Below are 26316 nucleotides of genomic sequence, written 5' to 3'. Positions count from 1 at the left end.
AACAGACATGGGATGAAAATATTTTTTTTTTTTAGGAATGATACCGATACCGATCATCCATGAGTGAAATCGGCTGATACCGATCAAGTTTAAATGTGCTATTGGCTATATTAGAGGTCAGCAGTAGTGGTGGGCAAAACCGTTCATTTCAGTGAACCGGATCATTCTGTTTTTTTCAGTAAAAAGATCAGTTAATTCCATTAATTTTGATCATTTCATTAATTTCGTTATTTCGGTTATTTCGGTCAATTGGTCGTTAGCCTGTGATCTCCCCCTGTGCATAGACCCGGTCAGTCCGTTCACTCATGTTCACGTTCGTTCCGACTCAACTGAAGTATTCAATTCCAGATCCGAGCGTCTCAGCTCCCCCGGTCTGGCCTTACGACCCCCCGGATTGACCGGGTCAATCTCTTGGTCTCGGTCTTTCCAATCAGAAAGATAGAGGTCGAGAGATTTAATGAGCCCCAGAGATTTTGGATTAAATATACAACATCGAGGAACTAAAATCGAGGAGACACAACTGAATCGTCGATGTATTTTAGTCCTCAGTGACTTGACATCACGAAATTGGCATTGCCTCAAAACTACATGACAGAACTACTTTCAGTACTACTTTTTACTTTGTACTAATGATACCGATCTTCCATCAAATCGGTCAAATCGGCTGATACAGATCAAGTTTAAATGTACTATTGGCTATATTAGAGGTCAGCAGTAGTGGTGGGCAAAACCGTTAATTTCAGTGAACCGGATCATTCTGGTTCATTCAGTAAAAAGATCAGTTAATTTTGTTAATTTAGTTTAGTTAATTTAATTTTGGTTATTTCGTTTTTTTTCGGTCGATTGGTCGTTAGCCTGTGATCTCCCCCTGTGCATAGACCCGGTCAGTCCGTTCACTCATGTTCACGTTCGTTCTGACTCAACTGAAGTATTATGACGGCCCTCCAGATCCGAGCATCTCAGCTCAACCGGTCTGGCATTACGACCGATTGACCGGGTCAATTTCTCGGAGAGATTGACAGCCAACCCCACCCTCCCACAGAGCGAGATGCGACGATAGGATAACACAGGCAAGCACGCAGATAGTCCTCTCTTGACTCTCCAGCCAATCAAAAAAAAGCATTTGCAATTGAACGGACTGAACGGGTATTTTAGGGGCGGTGACATTGTTCATTCCGTTCACAAAAAAGAACTTGTTATTTTGACCTGTTTGTTCATGACCGACACACCACTAGTCAGCAACTTTTTTTGTTGTGAGAGCTGCTCTTTCAAAATAAGAATAGCCAAGAGCTACTAATGTTTGTAACATTTATTTTCATAGGTCATGCCAAGCCAAACAAAGCCAATATGTTTGTTTTACTGCAACATGACCAAAACGCTGGTCACATTTCGTATTTCAGAATTTTTTTTATCATCTTCTCATATTATTAACTGAAAACCTGAATGAAAAGCAGGCTTGCAGTTGCCTCATATGGTCGTGCGGGGGGGGTACCTGGTGCCCACAGGTACCATGCATGTTGGTGACACTTGGTCTATATATGATATGAAAGGGTGACTATACAGTTTACACTGGTTCAACTTAAGAGGATCAGGCGCCGCCTTTAAAGATAATTTGGATACGCTCCAGCAGGACCCCCAGGCAGTCCAAGAAATTGAACCACTTTTAGGGATGTCTGCCTTCTGGGCGCCACACACAGGGGTGGGTGGCTGGCGGGGTGACAGGCATCACCGGTGGTCAATGCATTCACATCCAGAGCAAATTGTCAACACCCGACCTGGCTTTTCCTCCACTGAACTACTTTGATATCCCCAAATTCCTTCCGCAACTGACAGCCAATCTAAATTGTGGGAGACCGGAATGTGGGTGCATCGTTTGCCGGTCGCAGTTGTTTGTCGCCCATTAGACCTCCGACTGCCACACACCCGACAGATCGCAAGCCTTGATAACTCACCGCATCCTGCCAAGTACCTGTCCCTAAATGCCAGGAAAGTGGGTGGGAGAAGGTTGCTATGTGATCGGCATAATAAAGGAAGTTACCGCATATGCCTAAAATGTGCTTGTTCATGGAAATCGGCTGATACCGATTTGGACAATTTCCTTTCTAATGTTTGATAGTTAAATTGATTTTGTGCACAGAATCTCACAGTGTTACGGTACATTTTGGAATTTACGTTTACCTCAGTACTCATACAGTCCCAGAACATGATGCTACCACTACCATGAATTATCTTAGTTCTCACTATACTTCACTATTATTATTAATTATGGAATATTTAAAGATTGTTGGACTCTTGAGGTTCCACTATCCCATCATTGTCAAAACCATGTCAAACATAAACTCACATTGACTTACAAGAAGAAAGGGCAACCCGGTGCAAAAAAAAAAAAACATCTCCAATTAAATGGAAGTGCCACAACCTCATAAATTATAGTCAGAGTTTTTTTTTTTTTTTTTTGAAATTGACGTCTCGGCACGAGTCGGGGCGAAAGAGGAGAGAAGAGGGATTGTATTGCTTTCAAGTGAAGGGGGATCTTGCGCTGCCTTTTGAATTCCCCGGGTAGTAATATGTATGCATGAATTCCATCTTGCTGGATGGGTGACATTTATAACACAACTTAATTATAGAGCTAAAAGCCATCTCTCTATTATTCCTGACAACTCAGAGGGCTTCTATTCACTTCTGGCGGCAAAGTAGTTTTGAGGCGCGAGAGGCGATGTTAAACTTCTTGGCCTTTCTATTGGGTGAAGAAGGGGCGCTGAAAAGCTTTTGGAAGAGTAGCATACATTTTACATCAACACGGCAAGTATAGGGGCTGCATTTTGGAGCTGATAGTGCAGTCAATTTCAAGGTTAGGTTCATTTAAATCACGGCAGGGTTTTCCTAAACTCTAACTTCTACAGCGTACCTGCAGTGAGTGACATGACCAGACACCTGTGGACCTTTTGGTCTTGTGTGGAACTCAATGCCCAGGACCGGATGTGACCCACCGCATCATTTTATGTGGCCTACGAGAGCCTGGGAGCAATGTGTGTTTATTATGAACTTCACCTTTTTTGCTTCTACAGTTGTCCCTCACTACATCAGTATCTCTAAATAATCTAAATCGCTAAATAATCTCGAAAATATAAATATATGAATAAATAAAACAGCACTTTTTGGGGAGTTTTGCCCATCATTCATAATCCTTATGTGAAACATGAACACAAACGTATTTCTTTCACTTTTCTGTGCATTATTCATTCATTCATTTTCTACCGCTTATCCTCACGAGGGTCGCGAGGGGTGGTTGCTGGAGCCTATTCCAGCTGTTTTCTACATGACTTTTAATATTTTTTGATCACCTGTTAATTTATTCATTTTTGAAAAGCCGCAATAGTAAAGGAGTGATGTTCAAATTGTGACGTAAATTTAAATCTCAATGTTACTTCTCTTTATAACCCTTACTCTTGCCTCCTCATTTATGCTATTGCTAGAAAATTTATTGTTTTGTTTAGAAAATCACTGGAATATAATTTCTTTGAAATAATTTTCATTATAAGAAAAACATTTTCAACAAACAATATTTTTATTTGGTATTTTCATTCATTTCTACCGCTTATCCTCACAAAGGTTGCAGGGGTTGTTAGAGCCTATCCCAGCTGTCTTTGGGCGAGAGGCGGGGTACACGCTGGACTGGTCGCCAGCCAATCACAGGGCACATATAGACAAACAACCATTCACACTCACATTCATACCCATGGACAATTTGGAGTCGCCAATTAACCTAGCATGTTTTTGGAATGTGGGAGGAAACCGGAGTACCCGGAGAAAACCCACGCATGCACGGGGAGAACATGCAAATTCCACACAGAGATGGCCGACGGTGGAATTGAACTCGGGTCTCGTAGCTGTGAAGCCTGCACGCTAACCACTCGTCCACCGTGCATTATAATACAAGAAAACTAGTTAATATAAGCCAGCTAACAATGGACGTCATTGGGACACACCTATGAAGCCCTCTAAAAAACAACGTTGCATCCTTTGATGTAACTTATCCACTTACAACTTTAGCACTTTAGCCATATTTAGGCTAGGTTATAATTTCCGCATGAACAAGCCACAAGGAAATCCACCTGAGACCGTATGTCTTTATACTCTTTGCAGGGTTCAGTGTATTGCAAACACATGTCTACCGTAGTACTAAAGTAGAGTAAAAGAAGTTTGCCATTGTTTACTCGACTTCCAACATAGCGACGTTTGCTTACTTCTTGAAGAATTGTTTTGTATTTATTTGCTGCTGCAACAGAAAAGGTGGTCCACTCGTCCTTTGAATAGCTCGTCATTCTTCCCACCTCAGGGACTTCCCACCCTGGCAGGAGAATGTGCTTACAAGAATGCAGAAAACGGTAAAAAAGGAAAGAAAAACAAACTTCTCTTTAAAGACCATTTGTTTCATTTCAGTGTTTCTTTATGTTTAAACTACTGTTCGTCAGAGTAGGCTGCCTCGAATAGCTGCCGGTATTTGTGTATCTTTTTTGCGTCCGTATTGAACTGAGCGGCAAGGACACTACATGGACTGTACCACGATATAATGTGTCCAAACTTTTGACTGGTACTGTATTTTTCTGTAAATTTGTGCAACTTTAGGTGCATTGGACTTTCCATTAAAAGGAAGCATATGGCAGAATGGAGAAAGCGAGGGAGGCGCTGGGAGTGAAAAAGGAGTGAACGTGTGAACGAGGGAGAAAAGTATAGCTCCTGTCTAACACAGCAACACCGGCCCCATTTCATTTTATATGCTGTCAATCAGCCCCAGGGCGTCTGAGCAGACAGGAAGAAAGGGAAACACGGGAGGGTGGAGAGGTTGAAATAGTGTGGAAGCGAGAAAAAGAATGTAGTGGGCGACACAAAGAAGTCGAGCTGGGATTAACAGCCGGAGTAAGCGATGCGGACGCAGAAAGGCCGGTGGTTCGATACGGCGAGCTTTTTTTTTGTCATTGATTTAATCAGAGGACGCATGCATTATCTCCCATTCCCTTGCTGTCACACACACATCCTCTTATGGATGGAGAAGACATAGCTTACAGAGAGACGGGATGCTTGTAGAGTGATGTGGACCCCTGTGGGCGAGCTTCACGGACTTCCACAGCCATCCAGGCATGCACGGTGAATTTGAATGTGACATCCATTTTCTAGCAAGCGGTTCAATTTAGTCCAATGTGACAAGGGTACCAAATATGACAAAAGTGAGGAAATTGTCATTTTTGATTAGATGGGAGAATTTTTTTAATGAGTGTTCTGAGCTCCTGTTTCCATGCAGAATAATGAGAATAATAACCTATGCTGGTTGCAGTCCAGTGGTGCATATACGCCATTGTTGCTTGAAAGCATGATTGTTTACACAATGGATATCATTCTTAAAGGTTAAATTATTCAATTAATGGCCGTCATTCAAACAGAAGTGAAATTGAAAACACTTTTGATCATTTTTGCAACTTCATCCCCTAATGAAGTCCATTGCCATCCACCTTATTATCGGTAAACGATCTGTCTGAGACTGCATTTACATTACAAGTTTAAGTAATTTTATAAGTGTTTACATTGCGTTTACACCGTCCAACTGGCAGATATCAGATTTGAATTCCAGATATTTATCCACATTTGGAAGAATTCCGATTCTTACATGTTTATACCTTGTAGAAACCATGCAGTATACTAACCAAATTGGGCCATATGGGATCAAAACAATGGATGTGGAGGACTTGAACCATGCAGTGTAAATGCAGATTTAATGAGCCCAAGAGATTTTGAATCAAATATACAACATGGAGGAACTAAAATCGAAGAGACACTACTGAATCGTCGGTGTCTTTGAGTCGTCAGTGACTTGACATCAGGAAATCGACAGAACTACTTTCAGTACTACTTTGTACTTTGTACTAATGATACAGATACCGATCATCCATGAGTGAAATTGGCTGGTACCGATCAAGTGGGCAAAACCGTTCATTTCAGTGAACCGGATCATTCTGGTTCAGTCAGTAAAAAGATCAGTTAATTTTGTTAATTTTCGTTAATTTTTGTTAATTTTCATTAATTTTTGTTAATTTTGTTAATTTTCATTAATTTTGTTAATTTCGTTCTTTATGGTCATTTCGGTTATTTCGGTCAATTGGTCGTTGGCCTGTGATCTCCCCCTGTGCCATGACCTGGTCGAATTAGTCCGTTCACTCATGTTCACGTTCGTTCCGACCCAACAGCGCAAATCTGAAGTATGATGACGGCCCTCCGGATCCGAGCGTCTCAGCTTCCCCGGTCTGACCTTATGACCTCCCGGATTGACCGAGTCAATCTCTTGGTCTCCGTCTTTCCAATCAGAAAGACCGAGAGATTTAATGAGCCCCAGAGATTTTGGATCAAATATACAACATCGAGGAACTAAAAATTGAGGAGACACAACTGAATCGTCGGTGTCTTTGAGTCGTCAGTGACTTGACATCGGGAAATCGGCATTGCCTCAAAACTACAGACAGAACTACTTCCAGTACTACTTTGTACTTTGTACTAATGATACAGATACCGATCATCCATGAGTGAAATCGGCTGGTACCGATCAAGTTTAAATGTACTATTGGCTATATTAGAGGTCAGCAGTAGTGGTGGGCAAAACCGTTCATTTCAGTGAACCGGATCATTCTGGTTCATTCAGTAAAAAGATCAGTTAATTTAGTTAATTTCGGTCATTTCGGTTATTTCGGTCAATTGGTCATTGGCCTGTGATCTCCCCCTGTGCAAAGACCTGGTCAGCCGTGTCGAATCAGTCCGTTCACTCATGTTCATGTTCCTTCCGACCCAACAGCGCAAATCTGAAGCATGATGACGGCCCTCCGGATCCGAGCGTCTCAGCTTCCCCGGTCTGGCCTTACAACCTCCCGGATTGACCGGGTTAATCTCTTGGTCTCGGTCTTTCCAATCAGAAAGACGAGGTCGAGAGATTTAATGAGCCCGGGAAATCGGCATTGCCTCAAAACTACAGACAGAACTACTTTCAGTACTACTTTGTACTAATGATACCGATCATCCATGAGTGAAATCGGCTGGTACCGATCAAGTTTAAATGTGCTATTAGAGGGCAGCAGTAGTGGTGGGCAAAACCGTTAATTTCAGTGAACCGGATCATTCTGGTTCATTCAGTAAAAAGATCAGTTAATTTAGTTAATTTCGTTAATTTTGTTCATTTTGTTCATTTTGTTCATTTTGTTCATTTTGTTCATTTCGTTAATTTTCAACGCAAATCTGAAGTATGATGACAGCCCTCCGGATCCGAGCGTTTCCCCGGTCTGACCTTACAACCTCCCGGACTGATCGGGTCAATCTCTTGGTCGAGAGATTTAATGAGCCCTAGAGATTTTGGATCAAATATACAACATCGAGGAACTAAAATCGAGGAGACACAACTGAATCGTCGGTGTCTTTTAGTCCTCAGTGACTTGACATCAGGAAATCGACATTGCCTCAAAAGTACAGACAGCACTACTTTCAGTACTACTTTGTACATACTGAATATTTACCTAAACTACAATGCGTACCGTATTTACAGCTATGACACGCTTCAGTCTAACTGAGGTCTATCATTTTGTCCCACTGACTGTGAAGCACATAAGCTGAAGACATGGTGTTTCCTGTTGTATTTTGAGTGACTGCAAAAACTAAACTCCAAAGCAGATTGCTTTATTTACAGTAGGACACAACGGTCCCATGGGGAGGGGTGATGGAAACAAACATGCTGTGTTTCAGATAACAGGTGGGGGGGATGGAGGTGAGTAGGAAAAAGACGAGGTGTTTGCGCGACGGTTTTGTCACGCTTCCTCGGCGATGAGCTGGTTTATAAGAAGTGGAAATGGAGTAGCGAGGGGAAAGGGAACGGGAACGGGAAGCGCAGTGACAGTGAGCCAAGAAGCAAATGCAAGCCCGGAGGCGAAGGACGGCTGAGCGGAATGACAAGGGACTCGGCAGGCGGGAACTAGCGGGTTTGGTGTGTTGGGCTCTGACCCTTACTGGCCCCATCAGGACCCCGCAGGACGGTGCACTCCTCGATCTGGCCGAAGGTCTCGAAGAGCCGCCGGACGTCATCCTCGCTCTGCTGCTTGCCCAGCATCCCCACAAACAGCTTCCTGTCTTCTGGATTGGAAGAGATGGAGAACAAGAGCTGATGGCACCATTCGTCAGAGCCAACGAGACCCCCAACCCTTTTAGGTTTTAGCAGAAATTGGCTTTGTTGAGTAAGCTAGCTGATGTCCACTGTTTAGCTCAGGTAGACGAATACCTAATAAATCCAATAAAAGCATATTAGCATGTAAAAACCTAATAGCACTGACAGATGCAAATTTTGCAATTTTTGACAGTGCAGAAAAATAGCCTTGCTCACTTTTTCATCTGGGGAACCTCATTTTATTCACTTTGCACCTTATAGTTTGTTCCGAAATGTCCGACAAAAACCCAAAGACACGAATACCGAGGCAATGCTTCCCATAGCAAATAATGTAAATCTAATTAATCTCTTCCAAACACCCCAAAATACTAACAAATGGCACATTTTATAGTGAATAATTATAGTTTTACATGCAGAAAACAATGCAAAATAATAATAAAACACATATCGATGGGACTCGATGAGCCTGATGAAATTTAATAGTTTCGTACCTTTATCAAATCACTCACATTTGCAACTTTGCAACTCAATATTTTTTTTTTGAAATTTTACACAAATTTTACACTATGCACGGATAGTTCGTCAATAATGTTAGTTCGTCACTCGGTTTTGTATAACGATACATGACACGGACAACCGCCGCTAGCATAGCTAGGCCAACTTGTTAGCCTCTCCAATTGAATTATTCTGAACTTAAAAAAATACTTTACTTAAAAAATACTTTATATTATGAAAGCAGGAAGTGAACAAATGTCAATAATGTTAATTCGTCACTCGGTTTTGTATAACGATACATGACACGGACAACCGCCGCTAGCATAGCTAGGCCAACTTGTTAGCCTCTCCAATTGAATTATTCTGAACTTAAAAAAAATACTTTACTTAAAAAAATACTTTATATTATGAAAGCAGGAAGTGAACAAATGTAACAATTACTGATTGTAAAAGTACCAGATGGAGGGGTAGGATTTAATAAGCTTTGCTTCTTCCTACTCCTTTTGGACATGTGGAACTGTGAACTGATTGTGGGATGTACTCAATTGTAATCTGATGCATGTTCAAATGAAATAAAACCATTACCATTACCATTTCCAAAAAGGTGTTTCAAATGGCATATGGGTAAGGAGGGCAAATTAATTATGGTATTGCTAGAAAATGTATTGTTTTGTTTAGAAAATCACTGGAAAATGATTTATCAGAAATAATTTTAATTATAAGAAAAACATGATTTCTGTTATTTTCTGTTATTTTCATTCATTTCTACTGGTCACCAGCCAATCACAGGGCACATATAGACAGACAACCATTCACACTCACATTCATACCTATGGACAATTTGGAGTCGCCAATTAACCTAGCATGTTTTTGGAATGTGGGAGGAAACCGGAGTACCCGGAGAAAACCCACGCATGCACGGGGAGAACATGCAAACTCCACACAGAGATGACCGAGGGTGGAATTGAACTCGGGTCTCCTAGCTATGAGGCGTGCATGCTAATTTGGTATTTTAATCCATCTAAATTAGTATACTTGTTAAAAATGGCTCCATTCCTGGCGGATGCACTGATAAATATGAAAGGCGTCTAAAGAGAGAAATATAAAATAAAAACACGGTTTTATATTTTCTTATCCCCCGCGATAAGAAAGAATACCGTGACACATTATCTGCCAGGCATTTGCCGCAGACGTCACATTGTAAAGGTCTCTACGCGTCATCAGCGCCAGGACTTTCAGATAAACGCCTCATTAAAATTTGGACTTCTATATTTACGTACTCTAATGCTCAACTGTCTGGTCGCGTTCTATATATAAACCGTGCGACACGAGGATGTAAAACTTTGCTAAACTAATGAATCACGTCAATTAAAGTACAAAAAAAAAAGCATTTAGCGCACTGGCATGTGTAGTCTGTGCAAGAATAACGAATAAAGCTCATCAGCGTGCATAATTACCAGCAAGGGTTCTCCACATTTCCCAGCAATGGTAATTCCGATTCTAGGAAATAATCTTGTTGTGTGCATACTTTTTTTTATAGTCTATTCAGTTATTCTGTGAATTCTACTTATAACAACAATAACCATCACAAGCACGGTGATGGATCTGGGCTTTAGCGGAGAGAACACCATATAAATCTCATTAATAAATATGTTCTTTTTTTTTTTTTTTCCAAGAGCAAATGTAGCAGAGAAAAGTTGTACTCCGTTGAGCCATTCCGGAGAGTCAGAAAGCTTAATTTTCCTAATTTATCCTCCCTGTGCTACAATATAGACAGAGCATTCATCTTATTTTACATCTTTTACATTATTCATCTCCAATTCAGCGGTGCTGTGTTGGAATGAAATGGCTACTAGCAAGAGCCCCATCGCCGGAACTGATAGAAAGTGGCAGCGGGAGGAAGAGGACTTTATTGGGAATGACACTGTTGATCTTCAGTGTGAGTCATTTGACTGGTAGGGAGCACTGTGGGGGGGTTGTGGTGGGGGAGAGTGTAAAGGGATGAGGATGGAGCGAGGGCGTGGGGGGGGGATTGGTTGGGTGAGAGCATCACCTGGGCCTCGACAGATGTGACGCCTCCTGTACCTGCCAGGCCCCATTAGATGCATCTGCTCTAAAAATAAAGCACCCGGGCTCCCTGTTTTGCGGCGGGGAAATCGGATCCTGTTCCATCTCTGTAAAGTTCAAATGAGACACATGCACGCTACCCGCTTGGCCACACAAATGAGCACCTGCATAATCAATAAGACTACCACGCATGCTGCTGCATGCTGCTGCTGTGGCGTCTAGCTGTGTTTTTCCACACATGGCTTCCTTCCTTGTACAAGAGAATATTATAAGACATTCATATCTAGGAAATATTTGCTTATTTAAAAAAAAAAAAAGTCAGAAAATAATAAATCCCATGATGTGAACGTTTAAATATTTATTCCAGCGATTCAAACCATTATCGGCCCCAAAAGTGACTTTTTAAAGATGTCACAACAGTACTAGTATCCCTATATCTAATACAATACAAGGATGGATAGTCTTGAACCAGTCATGATGTGCTATATATAATCACTATATTGACACTTACTATGGTACCCATTATGTCATTGGATGGTCATATCACCTTGTACTTCGTGACAAAAAAAATTGAAAAAAAAATATTAGGAAAGCAGGAAGTGAACAAATTTTCTGGATTGGAAGAGATGCAGAACAAAAGCCGATTTCACCATTCGTCAGAGCCAACGAGACCCCCAACCCTTTTAGGTTTTAGCAAAAATTGTTTGTATTGAGTAAGCTAGCTGATGTCCACACTGTTTAGCTCAGGTAGACGAATACCTAATAAATCCAATACAATCATATTAGCATGTAAAAACCTAATGGCAGTGACAGATGCAAATTTATTTTTTGACAGTGCAGAAAAATAGCCTTGCTCACTTTTTCATCTGGGGAACCTCATTTTATTCACTTTGCACCTTATAGTTTGTTCCGAAATGTCCGACAAAAACCCAAAGACAGGAATACCGAGGCAATGCTTCCCATAGCAAATAATGTAAATCTAATTAATCTCTTCCAAACACACCAAAATACTAACAAATAATACATTTTATAGTGAATAATTATAGTTTTACATGCAAGAAAACATTGAAAAATAATAATAAAATACAAATCGATGGGACTTATTGTTGATGCAGTCTGCTTGTATTTCCTGACGAGCCTGATGGAATTTAATAATTTCGTACCTTCATCAAATCACTCACGCCTGACACTCAATAAAAAAAATGCATGGATAGTTCGTCAATAATATTAGTTCGTCACTCGGTTTTGTATAACGATACCTGACACGGACAACCGCTGCTAGCATAGCTAGGCCAACTTGTTAGCCTCTCCAATTTAATTATTCTGAAGTTAAAAAAAAGAATTATTATATTAGGAAAGCAGGAAGTGAACAAATGTAACAGTTACTGATTGTAAAAGTACCAGATGGAGAGGTAGGATTTAATAAGCTTTGCTTCTTCCTATTCCTTTCGGACATGTGGAACTGTGAACTGATTATGTGATGCATTCAATTGTAATCTGATGCATGTTCAATTGAAATAAAACCATTACCATTACCATTACATCCTGTTTATGAGAATCAGACAGGCCAAAAAATCTACAATTCCCCTTGCTTGAGGCCTGCAAATAATTTTTCTGTGTTTTTGTGATGTCATGAAGGCCCCAAAAAAACAGCCTCCTCTGACTGGCCCACCCTGTCACTATTCTCACCAAAAATTAATCGCACAGTGGTATTTTTGCTTTTACAAATGAGGGAAATCACATGATTTGAAAAAGTAGCAATGGGTCTTCGTCCAAAGGTCATGAACTCCATAATTGTCCTCGTGGTAGCTTTGGTCTTTTCACGCTGCCTGGCTCTTTGCCGTAGCTTTAGCTTTAGCTTTAGCTTTAGCTTTAGCTTTAGCTTTAGCTTTAGCTTTAGCTTTAGCTTTAGCGTTAGCTTTAGCTTCAGTTCCATTGGTTGCTGTCAGTCTTGCTGTGCAAAAAGTGTAGTAGCTGACTTTCAGACCTTTGCGGAGTAGATACGATCCATTTATATGTTGAGTATTCGCTTTTAGTCGATTCCCTAAAATTAAGGAAATTGGTGTAACCTTAATGTACATACTTACGTTATTTTCCCATTTCGGAAGCCAAGTAGTCGGGGTGAATAATTGCTCCAAATAACTTTGGTCACGACTACGCAGTATGACATTAGTGACGGTACTTCAAGCAGCGTTATTCCGGGTTCAGAGTTCAGAACGTTTGTTCCGATCCACATACGTAAATAGTGACAAGTGGACAGTCGTCAAGCCAACTTTGGAACTTTGGAACTTCCACGGATGTTCGGCTTGAGCAGATGTTGGGTAAAATTAGCCTGACCGCCGCTGGAGGCGGCAAAGAGGAAATAGGATGGAAGGCCGTAGCCCGTGACCTAATTTGCTGTGACGGTCCGTCTATCTTTCAGATTTCCACCGAGGTGTCCCTGTTAAATGGGCAGAGTGCAGTTTTACAGGCCCCCCCACAGTGTGTTAATGTTGTGGGACAAAAAGTCTCATCTCGGTCCTGGCCCGAGGAGATCTAATGGTGGCTTTACAAGGCTAATTAACAAGCCATGAGCGAGGTAATGAACTTTTCCAAATGTGCTGGCAAACGCAAAAATAAATTACACCCCAGCGAAGGCATTAAAGGAAGTGTGAGTGTACTTCAGAGCCTTCCTGTGGGAGAGCCACGGCGAGAAAATGAATTCGGAGCCGCTATCTTTTCATTGCCTGACCTGAGAGCGTCTCAGTGCGTGCCCTGGCCTGAGTATTGATTGCTATTAATTAGTCTTCTTTGCACCTGTCTCCAAAGCTGCTCGCGCTGGATTTTTAGTTCCTTCCTTCCTCTCCCATGGCTACTTGCAAGCCTTAAATTGGCATTTTATGAATATGAATACCTTGTAAAGCACCCTGTGCGTTCATGATATGACACTGCGACTTTAAAGAGTCCTCCATTAAAAGGAACCAGATATGCGAAAATGAGAGAACCTTATGTTCACTCGTATGTTTGTAGAGGAGGCCTTCCCGTCGTGCTAACATGAGGCTAACATACAAATCTATAAACTGCAACTACAGTTCTTCCTATACAAGACATTGGCATTACCAGATGTGGCTGTAGGTAACCCCCCGATGTAGTATTAACAACTTTATCTATCTCTGTATGCGCTTGAAACTCTTGCATGATATACTTGCCGTAAAGTTGTTTACAATCAACTTATCAGCGTTAACAGTTGGTTCCCTACTGCGATTACAACATTGGTTGTGGTTCTGTTGTCTTATGGCAGTTAAATGTTAGCATTCTAGGCTGCACGGTGTTCTAGTGGTTAGCGCGCAGACCTCATCATTTATACAAGTATCGATCATTTTCTGCCGTATTTTGTTTTGAAAAATCCCAGATTCGTCTAAGACTCCGAAATCCACAACGCACAGAAACATGCCGCACTATTCGTATTAGTACGGTTACAACACAGTTCTTCCTATACAAGACATTGGCATTACCAGATGTGGCTGTAGGTAACCCCCTGATGTAGTTTTAACAACTTTATCTATCTCTGTATGCGCTTTAAACTCAGTTGTTGGCGTGAAACTCTTGCCTGTTATACTTGCCGTAAAGTTGTTTACAATCAACTCATCAGCGTTAAACAGTTGGTTCCCTACTGCTATTACAACATTGGTTGTGGTTCTGTTGTCTTATGGCAGTTAAATGTTAGCATTCTGGGCTGCACGGTGTTCTAGTGGTTAGCGCGCAGACCTCATCATTTATCCAAGAATCGATCATTTTCTGCCGTATTTTGTTTTGAAAAATCCCAGATTCGTCCAAGACTCAGAAATCCACAACGCACAGAAACATGGCGCACCATTCGTATTAGTACGGTTACAACTACGGTTCTTTCTATACAAGGCATTGGAATTACCAGATGTGGCTGTAGGTAACCCCCTGATGTAGTTTTAACAACTTTATCTATCTCTGTATGCGCTTAAAACTCGGATGTTGGCGTGAAACTCTTGCATGTTATACTTGCCGTAAAGTTGTTTACAATCAACTCATCAGCGTTAACAGTTGGTTCCCTACTGCTATTACAACATTGGTTGTGGTTCTGTTGTCTTATGTAATAAACACATTTTATGGTATTTACTAACTATGAGAAATATGGCAGTTAAATGTTAGCATTCTGGGCTGTACGGTGTTCTAGTGGTTAGCGCGCAAACCTCATTATTTATACAAGTATCGATCATTTTATTTATGAAGGTAATAATGCTCAAGGTTGCACGGCGATCGAGTGGTTAGCACGCAGACCTCACAGCTAGGAGACCAGGGTTCAATTCCACCCTCGGCCATCTCTGTGTGGTGTTAGCGTGTTCTCCCGTTCTACCTAATTGGCAGTAGAACATAGGTACGTTTAAGGAAAATATCAGCTCCCCACTAAAAAGGGAGAAAAACAGCTTAAATAACACAAAAATATGTTTTTTTTTACATCAAAATACTAATTTATTTAGAAATGTAACACTATGTAACGACTGGTTAGCATGCGGGCCTCATAGCTAGGAGACCAGGGTTCAATTCCACCCTCGGCCATCTCTGTGTGGAGTTTGCATGTTCTCCCCGTGCATGCGTGGGTTTTCTCCGGGTACTCTGGTTTCCTCCCACATTCCAAAAACATGCTAGGTTAATTAGCAACTCCAAATTGTCCACAGGTATGAATGTGAGTGTGAATGGTTGTTTGTCTATATGTGCCCTGTGATTGGCTGGCGACCAGTCCAGGGTTCCAGCACCAGGATAAGCGGTAGAAAATGAATGAATGAATGAATGAATGAATGTTAGCATTCTGGAATCAATTTCCTACTGCACAGCGCTAAGTCGTAGCTTGGCTGAGCTTGACCAGTTTCGACCGGTTTTTGATAGCCGGTTATATCCGCTTTGAAATCATTTGAAACTTCAAAAACCGATCCATACTGATTGCATCAGTTGGAGTTATACACGCAAACATTCGATGAGAACACATTTTATCCAAAAGGAGACTAAGGGCAGCAAGACAACGGGGGTGGCTCCACAAATCAGGGCTTTGTGCTCAAAATGGAGCTCGGCAAAACCAAAGCAACCCAAACATGGTGTGGTACAAATGGTTATCAATGAAGTCCGGTTCTCGGTTTTGTGCTCGTTGGGCACTAACTCTGTTATTGTGATGCTAAACATATTTTTCATTGTTTTCCACATCCACCCCAAATCAAAGCAGGGAGCCAATCTCAAAATGCCAGGTGGACATCCTTATTTAAGTTATGTCAATACAAATAATAGATGAAAAGTTACATAGGAAACTCCAGACATCTGACAGTTTCTGGTCTCGGGAAGCCTTCTTATTCCTTCCCCCTGGTATATTAAACATTAATAGATTTTTGCACAGAAGCCATATGCTGTCAAGATTGATGCGTCTCTCGCTGATATAAAGTTCTCCGTGTGTCATAGCTTTCTCTTTATCCTTTTATTGTCATCCTTCATTCCCCGTTTCCTCACTCCAGGCAAATAATTAGTAGTTACACGGGCTAGTTTTCAAGCTTTTTTTTTGTTTTGGTTTTTGTTTGCTATTAACGCGACTCCTGTGCCGTGGTAAATAACTTTTTGTTTTCATGATTCCATCCCATAATGCCTTCTGGCTATAGTCGGGGAGGTTTGGTACTAGCAAGTGTTCACAAAGCATGGACAGCTGCACCCCATAATAAAAGATGCCTACCAGGCCGCCGGGTGCATTTCGGATGTAATGTTCCAGGCTGCACAGCAGAGAAGTTGTGCTTCTTATGGACTCATTTGGAAAGACTGTTTTTTTTTTTGTTTGGTTTTTTTTTGGTTTGTTGTTGTTTTTGGTGTGCCTAGGAGGCTCGCCACCGGATGCATCCGCACATGAAGGTGCGTAGAATGGCTGCATAAAATGTTTTTTAAAAAGTGCTTTTTTAATATTGAGTCGGGCTTCGTTTTGCATCATTTACTCTGCCGCCATTGCGTGACAGGCACAGCGATGTCGGTTTGGAATTAAATGGTGCCATTTGCCTTTTTACTGTCCTGTTATTTTTTGGGGATAATGAGCATTTCACGCATGTAGAAGAAGATTGCATTGATCTGACAGAACTGGCTTTTGTTAGGGGATGCATTTCTATTCCAATAACAAGCCCAACTCACACACACCAAAGTAGGAATTGACGTTATTTTTGATTCATTAATTCCAGTATATTGTACTATTAACTGTATAAATTTTTATTATTATTATCTAATAATTATTATTTATTATTATTTAATATTATTTAATATTATATATATATATATATATAAAATTTAATATATATTATTATTTATAGGAATAATTATTATCTTATTATCTAATAGTATATCTCACGAGAAAGAACAGAAAACAAGCTGTGGGATGAAGAGAATTGTTCAAAACCAGGTGCGCCGCACCTTGATGTCAGAACCAGGAACCGTTAGCAACATATTTGAGGAGATCCTCCGAGTCAGAGCAACCTTTTTGTGTTTTTGGCTTTTTTTCAGGCTGGACAGGAAAATGCAAAATGTATCACAAAACCACAGTACTTCCAAAAGGTCATGGTATTTTAACATTTTAACACCATCACATCCCTAGTAGTTAGAGTATATATCTGTATAACACAGTATGTTGACATCTAAATCATTCCAATGGAAATTAATCCTCAAGTCACACAATAGTGTCTGCTAATCCTATTGTACTCTTTGGTTATCATACTAAAAAGAACCATAAGACCACGTAGATGCAATACAACGGAAACTTGATTGTCACTGTCACGTAGTATAGTGAAACTCTGTCTGGCACTTTCTCCATTGCAGAATAATTACTTATCATAAATCCAACCATAAGGTGCAGTTTTAATGTAAAATACAAAAAGTTGAGGTATACAAGTATCTGTATTTAGGGTAAAAACTTGAGTCTATATCAATCCAATCATCATAAACAATCCATCATACCAAGCGTCTTCCAACCACTAACATCAACATCATTCGATGTACAAAAACCATCCAACGCAACTAGCGGTATTTCAGTAAATAAACAAATGCCGCTTATCCTCAATAGGATTGTGGAAGTATGCTGGAGTCTATCCCAGCTGGACTTTGGATGACGGTGACACTTTCATATTTTAAATAGCAGATTTTTAGTTGCGCTGCACGGTGGTCGAGTGGTTAGCGCACAGACCTCACAGCTAGGAGACCAGAGTTCATGACTGGTGACATGACTTTCACACTGCATGGAGTCAGCCATAACATGTCGGCATGACGTGAAAAAAAAAAGATTTCCTCCCATTTCGTGTGGAAGTGGTAAGTTGTGGGCTTCTTATGTTGTCTTTCTTCCCCATGCTGTTTAAAACTTGGTCTTAAATTTAGAATACATGCATTGGAGGCTAGGGCAGCATGGCGGTGGTTAGCGCACAGACCTCACAGCTAGGAGACCCGAGTTCAATCCCACCCTCGGCCATCTCTGTGTGGAGTTTGCATGTTCTCCCCGTGCATGTGTTTTTTCCGAGTACTCCGGTTTCCTCCCACATTCCAAAAACATGCTAGGTTAACTGGCTACTCCAAATTGTCCAGGAGACATGGATAGACAGTGACATGTTGAGCGGAAGGCTTCGCTACGCATCTTAAAAAGAAACACAGAGCCCTTTCCGTCAGCCAGCTACAGACTGGGTACTCTTAAATTTACTTTTGTTTTTATAAGCTAACCTAAATGATGTTGCTGTTAAAATATGACTGTAATGTTAGTACTCGGTTGCACGGCGGTCGAGTGGTTAGCGCGCAGACCTCACAGGTCTTCAATTCCACCCTTGGCCATCTCTGTGGGGAGTTTGCATGTTCTCCCCGTGAAGCGTGGGTTTTTTCCGAGTACTCCGGTTTTTCTCCCACATTCCAAAAACATGCTAGGTTAATTAGCGACTCCAAATTGTGTATAGGTATGAATGTGAGTGTGAATGGTTGTTTGTCTATATGTGCCCTGTGACCAGTCCAGGGTGCGCCCCGCCTCTCGCTTGAAGACAGCTGGGATAGGCTCCAGCACCACCGTGACCCTTGTGAGGATAAGCAGTAGAAAATGAATGATTTTTAGTTTAGTTTAGTTTTTTTTAGTTGCATTGTTTGATGTCAGAGGTTATTCCGGTCCAAAGATTGTTGTTTCATTTTAAAAATATGCAGACAAGTGAGTGAGTGCTGCAATGACTGATTTCTAGAAGGAAAAAAAAAAAAAAACAATCTTCAAGATAAATTTCTCTAGAGGTATCCTATTAGATGAGTTTTTTTTAGCTGGGACTAGCAGCTTGGAAAGGCAGAAAGCCAAATTAAACCTTCCCCCATTGGAGGAGAATGATTATTTTTTTGCATATTGATCATTATTAATGCTTGATAGCATTTCGAATCCTGCGTGTACTTTTCCGCTTGTTGTTTGCCAACTAATACCGACTTGAATGCGAGCATCATTCACTGTCTGATCCAAGCGCGTTATTGAAGTTATTAATGTGAATAAATCAAAAATAATGAGCGATACGGTGAAAGTGTGCGGCATCCTGTAGGTAAAATGCAGTGTCATTTCTCAGAGGATGGAGAACAAACATTTGAATTGTCAACAAGAAGATACAGGCTGTTTACATGTTAATGCAATGCTCTTACAAGTAGACCTGTCACATTTGTATACCAAGGGGAACGTCGTCGCGCCTTCTGGTCTGCATGCAAAACAGGCAGAGGAACCTATAAGGAATCGTCTGTTGGAGGTTTTCCTTCTTAGAGATCTCACCAAATTCATAAAAAGCCCCAGTTTTGTCCACACTCAGACTATGTCTTATCATATCTAAAACTGTCCACCACAGTGGAGGTTGCTGTTGCAGCCCCGTCTGGGCACAGAGTGATGTTTGGCTTCATTTGCATGTAAAGTGGTCCTCTGAAGGCGTGAGGTGCCTCCAGACAGCCACTCCCGTGTGGCCCGCCAGACTGAGCCAGCCAGCCAGCCAGCCAGTCCCTGCCCCTCTCTTATCCCCGATGCCTGCCGGGTTGGGGGCATGACAGCGCCGTGCGCGACATCTTAAGGTCCTGTCAATCTGCCCGACTACCCGACTGGGGGTCGGCCTTGTGAAGAGCAAGTTGGCAAGGACAAACGCGACCCGTTCACAGAGACTCCCTTTGGCTAGATAGACAAAAAAAAAGGGTTAGGATATTAAACAGGCTCACGTCAGACTACTGGGAGTCGAATCCAGGCACCGTTGTGCTCTTGCTATTGTAAAAGCCAAAGTTAATAAACATCTGGCGTTGATAAACAATAGAGACATCTATCCATTAATGTTCTTAGTTAAAAAACAATAAATCAGTTTCCTGCTCAGTGTGTTTCTGTTAGAAGGAGACATTTTAATTCCAGAGGAGGGCGGTAAGAAAACGGACCACAGACTTAACCTTCGACCTTGGAGTAGTGGAGCATAGGATCATATCGTGTCATCTCAGCATGCTTCTAAGATGAGCACAAATAGAAGGCAGGCAATATTTCAATATCTGATTTTTAGCTCAGCTGCACGGTGATCGAGTGGTTAGCGTGTAGACTTCACAGCTAGGAGACCTGAGTTCAAAAGGAGACGGACAACCATCCGTTCATGTTGTTAGCCACACAAAAATCGAGTGTCTTCTCAACATATGACTGTTGGCCAAGGTGAGGAGACACATTTTATCCACAAGGACACTGAGGGCAGCAAAATAGAGACTATTGAGTGTAATAGTGCAGAAGAAAGTGTTAAGAACCGTATAATATGAAGCGAGATGGTAGAAAAAAGACCAAATATAGTACTTGGTAGTAGCTACTGTCTTTTGTCAATACTGTGTAGAACTATTGTCAGTAGGTACCACACCAATTTGGGTGTCCCAATTAGTTAGTGTATGGTAATTCCTCCAATTATTTTTCTGACCAACACCACACTACTTTATTACAATTTCTGAGCTTTCTACAAAACACGGCCTATAACTTTTCAGTGTTTAACACAATTTCAAACAAATTTGGTATACATATAATGGAATGACAAGCATGCATGTATGTAAAATTTGAGTAAGATTGGTTGGAAAAACGGTCTGCACGGTGGAGGAGTGGTTAGAGTGGACACAGCTAGGAAACCCGGGTTCAATTACACCCTCAGCCATCTCTGTGTGGAGTCTGCATGTTCTCCCCGGGTACTCCGGTTTCCTCCCACATTCCAAATACATGCTAGGTTAATTGGCGACTCCAAATTGTCCATAGGTATGAATGTGAGTGTGAATGGTTGTTTGTCTATATGTGCCCTGTGATTGGCCGGTGACCAGTCCAGGGTGTACCCCGCCTCTCGCCCGAAGACAGCTGGGATAGGCTCCAGCACCCCCTGCCACCCTCGTGAGGATAAGCGGTAGAAAATGAATGAATGAATGGTTGGAAAAACGGGCTGCACGGTGATCGAGTGGTTAGAGCGGAGACCTCACAGCTAGGAGCTAACGGGTTCAATTCCACCTTCGTCCATCTCTGTGTGGAGTTTGTTCTCCCCGGGTACTCCGGTTTCCTCACACATTCCAAAAACATGCTAGGCTAATTGGCGACTCCAAATTGAGTGTGAATGGTTGTTTGTCTATATGTGCCCTGTGATTGGCTGGCGATCAGTCCAGGGTGTGCCCGAAGACAGCTGGGATTGGCTCCAACACCCCTTCGACCCTCGTGAGGATAAGCGGTAGAAAATGAATGAATGAGTAGTTGGAAAAACATGTCCGCCATCAAGCAAAACATATTTGCATAGAATACAGATAAGGATTGGACAAAAACCCGGTCCATTTTTCCATTAAACAATCTAATGATTCTAAAACTCATATTTTCCAAAGCCTTATTATCACAAATGTTATGCACCGATATCAATACAAAAGCATAGCGACTGGCACACCAAGAAAAGGTCCGTGTTGATGGCCTTTTCAGAAGCGTATCAGAGTTAATATAAGTAGATGCTGGTACGGTCTGACCCGTCATGAGGTTTCTCATCACCGCCGTCTCCCAAACTCACACTTTTGGTGAGCGAAGCGGCACCTTGGTCTGATTGTGTTTAGATAATGGCCATCTCCAATCATTGATAATCTGGCTCCCATCTTTTTTCTTCACAGACAAGGTCAGGGGGAGAAGATTCCCTAAGCGAAGCGAGCAGGCAATAGGGACCGAGGGGGGAGGGGCGGCGGCGTCACTCAGATGATTTACTACTGAGATTCACTCAGCTGCCTCTATCACTCTCCGTTAACTTTTTCATCCGTGTTGTCGCTGCCCCTTTCTCTCATTCCGCCCTCTATCTCTCAAATTCCTCCACGGGGCCTGGTACGCCTCGCTATCGCTTGCTTCATCTTTCTCCTCCTCGCATCGCCGTACCAATGAGACACAGAATGAAGAAAACCAATAGAGAGAGAGAGAGATAGACGGAGAGAGAGTCTACTTTTTCTCATTCTGGGTCCATTTTGGAGTGAAGCAAATTGCCGTGGCTTTTGAATGGAGATGTATGGCTCGTCTGGCCGTGCACTGTCAACACAGCCAATGAATCGAGGTCCCATGCTTCACTCGTGTCCCAGTAACTGTGAGTGGGAGTTAAGACGGATAGAATTGGGAAAAAGCAAGTGGACTTGATGTGGAAGAGGTCCATGGAAGATAGTATGACTCATTCCCGATTTAGGGGGATGCACATTCTGGAGGGGGGGGCGGCACGGCGGGTTAGTGGTTAGCGCGCAGACCTCACAGCTAGGAGACAAGGGTTCGATTCCACTCTCGGCCATCTCTGTGTGGAGTTTGCATGTTCTCTCTGTGCATGCGTGGGTTTTCTCCGGGTACTCCGGTTTCCTCCCACATTCCAAAAACATGCTAGGCTAATTGGCGACTTCAAATTGTCCATAGGTATGAATGTGAGTGTGAATGGTTGTTTGTCTATATGCGCCCAAAGACAGCTGGGATAGGCTCCAGCACCCCGGCGACCCTCGTGAGGATAAGCGGTAGAAAATGAATGAATGAATGAAAGTTTATCTCTAGGGCGGCACGGCGGTGTAGTGGTTAGCGCATGACAGACTTATGAATAAATTATATTTCGTGGTTAGCGAAAAAAAAATATTGAAAGGTAAATAATAAGTAGTATTTTCCTTAAACGTACCTATGTTCTACTGCCAATTAGGTAGAACGGGAGAACATGCTAACACCACACAGAGATGGCCGAGGGTGGAATTGAACCCTGGTCTCCTAGCTGTGAGGTCTGCACGCTAACCACTAGACCACCGTGCCGCCATGATTCTAAAACTGATATTTTCCAAAGCCTTATGGCTTATGCACCAATATCAATACAAAAGCATAGCGACTGGCACATAAGCGAAGCGGCACCTTGGTCTAGTGTTGTGTTTAGAACCACCGGAGTACCCGGAGAAAACCCAAGCATGCACGGGGATAACATGCAAACTCCATACAGGGTGGAATTGAACTCGGGTCTCGTAGCTATGATGCCTGTGTGCTAACCACTTCGACTTTAATGGTTGTTTGCACTAAATTGCTTTGTCAGAATTGTCTCACAGCCATTTCTTCTATTTGCATTTATAATCACTTATCATGGTTTGGTCCGGAACCGATTAACTGCGATAATCGAGGTACTTCCTGACTTCCTGTCTGGAGCGCTTTGGACAAAGCATTATAGCATCATTGGTCTCCGAAGGAAAAATTCAGCCCCTGAACTGGGACATAACTCCTCCTTCTGGCATGTCCCCAGGGACGTCTAAAATGTCTCTAAGGGAGAGTCTTAACAAAAGAGGGTCTTCTGGACCCCCTCTAAATGGAAAAACGTGCCCTAATGTCTGTTCCGATGAGATACCCGGGACCTCTCCACACCTTCCATGATGGATAATTGCTGATGTCTTCCGAGTGATAAATGTGACTCCGTTGTGAAGGTACAAATGTCCCCTTGCTTCTCCGGCTTTGACAATCCGCTGGGAATAACGCCCGACCGGTCCTTCCGTAAATGAATTCTGTGCTGCTTCTTCTTTGTCGCTCTCTCTTAGTCGGCCCTCAGCCCCCGGACCGTCTATTTCCCTTTAACCACACGGCTTCATAGTAAATCTCATTTCATTGTCAGCTGCGACTGTGGTTTACTTCCGTTGCTGGGCGGCTGACTTCCTGTTGCCATTAAAGCTCAATATCTCTGCTGGGGACTGTCTGTTTGGTCTTATTTCAATCCCGGCCTGTCCTTCCATATAGAAACTTCATCTAACAGACGAGTGCAACCGTGCCAACCCGAGAGCCGTCTGCATTTTCGTTCATTGCAGTTCCGCTTTGGTTAAAAAAAAAAAAAAAAAAGGCTAGTAATTGATATTGGGACCCATCCATCCTCCACCTCTTAAGCCCAAAGATCTAATTTATCTTGGTGAGAATGCCAATTGGCTCTCACACAAGCCTTGTCGGTCAGACTTTGCCTGTTTTTAGATGTCCATTAATTAAAGTGCCACCATGACGAAAATAAGATCTACTTTTAGGGGTTTGTGTGTGTATACGGCAATGGATATCGACCATCTTATCGGCTGTGTAAATCAACCAATGTGTTGTCTCGTTGGAGTCACTTGCGTAAATTCTAACATTTATTCAACACATGATTAACTGGCTTAATCTGCATTAACCTCCATGATGGTCGTCGCCGGAAGGTAGTAGAGTGCAAGAGTATCATTGAAAAACTAAATAGTTTTTGTTGGGTGAAAGGGTCGTGGTTTAAACTTTGAACAGAACTTCAAATGGTAAAGGTAGAAATTCATGAGATGCTTTTTTTTTTTTTACTGCTTCTTTGGGTTTTTTTCTCAGTTCTGTTTGAATCACACAGAAGTGAGGGGCACTTTTTTGCAGCAAAATTATGCCTTGGAAGGTAGTAGCTGCAAGCAACCAAGGAGTATGTTTTTTTGCACTTTAAACTACTGAAAATTCACTTTTCCCTTTCAGTTGTGTTGAAAGCAATGTTTGATTATCTTGCGGGAGGCCGTGTTGTTTCAAAATCCTGCATTTGATGTTTTTATTTATTTTTTTGCTGAGTAGTTTATTTACAACATAAAAACATTACAAATACAAACCGCTCAAAAGTTTGGAATCACTTGCAAATTTCTTTGTTTTCCAAAGAAAAACATTTTCATGCATTTCGCAAACAATTTTTTTCCATTTCACAAACATTTTTTATCCATTTCACAAACAATGAAAATGAATCAGATTATTTTCAAAGAAGGATTTTTGCATCGAGGCCTACGAGCAACAACTGTCAGTCCTCGGCATCAATCTTCTGGTATGGCTGCTAATCCAAGTTAATCATTGGATTGGCTAATCATTGGATCATTGGCTAATAGATTATTAGAAAACCCATCTAAAAAATCACAAGAACAGCACAAACTGGGTCTAACAAGGACAGAAAAACGCCTCACAGGTCGTCACCTGGCAGCTGCACTGCATAGTATCTGTCAAACACCAGTGTCAGTATCAACAGTGAACTTCAGGACTTCAGACTTCATGGCAGAATTGCCAAGAAAAAGTCATATCTCGGACTGGCCCAAAAAATTTCAAAAGTGATCCCTGAAGACAGCTGGGATAGGCTCCAGCATCAGAATTTTGTATTTAGGCCCAATTTTTTTTTATTTTTAAGAAGTTACTGGAACCCACCTGAGCACAGCACGGCTTAAACCCTGGACCTTCAGAATGAGAATTGAGCGTGTTATAAAAAGCTAAGGCTGCACGGTGGTTGAGTGGTTAGCGCGCAGACCTCACAGCTAGGAGATCCGAGTTCAATCCCACCCTCGGCCATCTCTGTCCCACATTCCAAAAACATGCTAGGTTAATTGGCGACTCCAAATTGTCCATAGGTATGAATGTGAGTGTGAATGGTTGTTTGTCTATATGTGTCCTGTGATTGTCTGGCGACCAGTCCAGGGTGTACCCTGCCTCTCGCCCGAAAACAGCTGGGATAGGCCCCAGCACCCCCCATGACCCTTGTGAAGATGAACGAATGTACGTCTCTTTTGGTCCAGGGAGGCCATCAATTATATTCTGACTTTAGTTATCCAAGACTGAATACTGCATCTCAAAGAGTGAGGTGCACCTCAACACTATCGTACATCATGCAGGGCTTCAGAAAATAAAGAAAAAAATATTTTTCAAGCCATTTGTCAAGCCTGCAAAGCTGCAGCTACAGTATATATTAAAGGTAAAACTGTCAAAGAGGAGATCGGAAAACTGCTGAAAATAAACTTTTATCATTTATGGTAGGATGTAATTCAAGATGAAGCATTGTGCATGGTGTAGTGAATCCTTTTGGCATGAGTAATGACTTAAAAAGAACATCACATAGTTTGAAAAACTATGCATATTTTATTTGGTTTAATGTACCACGAATTCAGGGGTCGGCAACCTTTACCATCAAAATCTGGAGCCGCAATACAGCTTAAAAAACTGTCAAAATTGTAATCTCCCATGCATTGAGACTCACTGCACGCACTAGGCTACCTCCGAATATCCACACGTGGCTCGG

At 41.9% G+C, this 26316-nt stretch overlaps 1 protein-coding gene across 10 annotated transcripts in view; it reads right to left on the bottom strand.

Moving 5' to 3' along the window:
- celf6 (CUGBP Elav-like family member 6) overlaps positions 1-26316 on the bottom strand; it is a 196937-nt gene that overhangs the window by 47071 nt on the left and 123550 nt on the right. For 8 of the 10 annotated variants that reach the window (XR_009132243.1, XM_058089013.1, XM_058089012.1 and 5 more), the window contains exon 4: positions 8035-8163. The exons of 1 other annotated variant lie outside the window; for it this stretch is intronic. Coding sequence is in view for 8 of the 9 variants with exons in the window: in XM_058089013.1 (XP_057944996.1) it covers positions 8035-8163 (129 nt within the window). In the remaining variant the exon portion in view is untranslated. The remainder of the gene's footprint in view (positions 1-8034; positions 8164-26316) is intronic. One more of the 10 variants, XM_058089009.1, reaches the window with a different exon arrangement.

The sequence above is a fragment of the Doryrhamphus excisus genome, chromosome 12, assembly GCF_030265055.1.
Source record: "Doryrhamphus excisus isolate RoL2022-K1 chromosome 12, RoL_Dexc_1.0, whole genome shotgun sequence".
NCBI classification, from domain to species: domain Eukaryota; kingdom Metazoa; phylum Chordata; class Actinopteri; order Syngnathiformes; family Syngnathidae; genus Doryrhamphus; species Doryrhamphus excisus.
The sequence above is the reverse complement of the archived record's forward strand: the minus strand, read 5'-3'. Positions and strand labels throughout refer to the sequence as shown.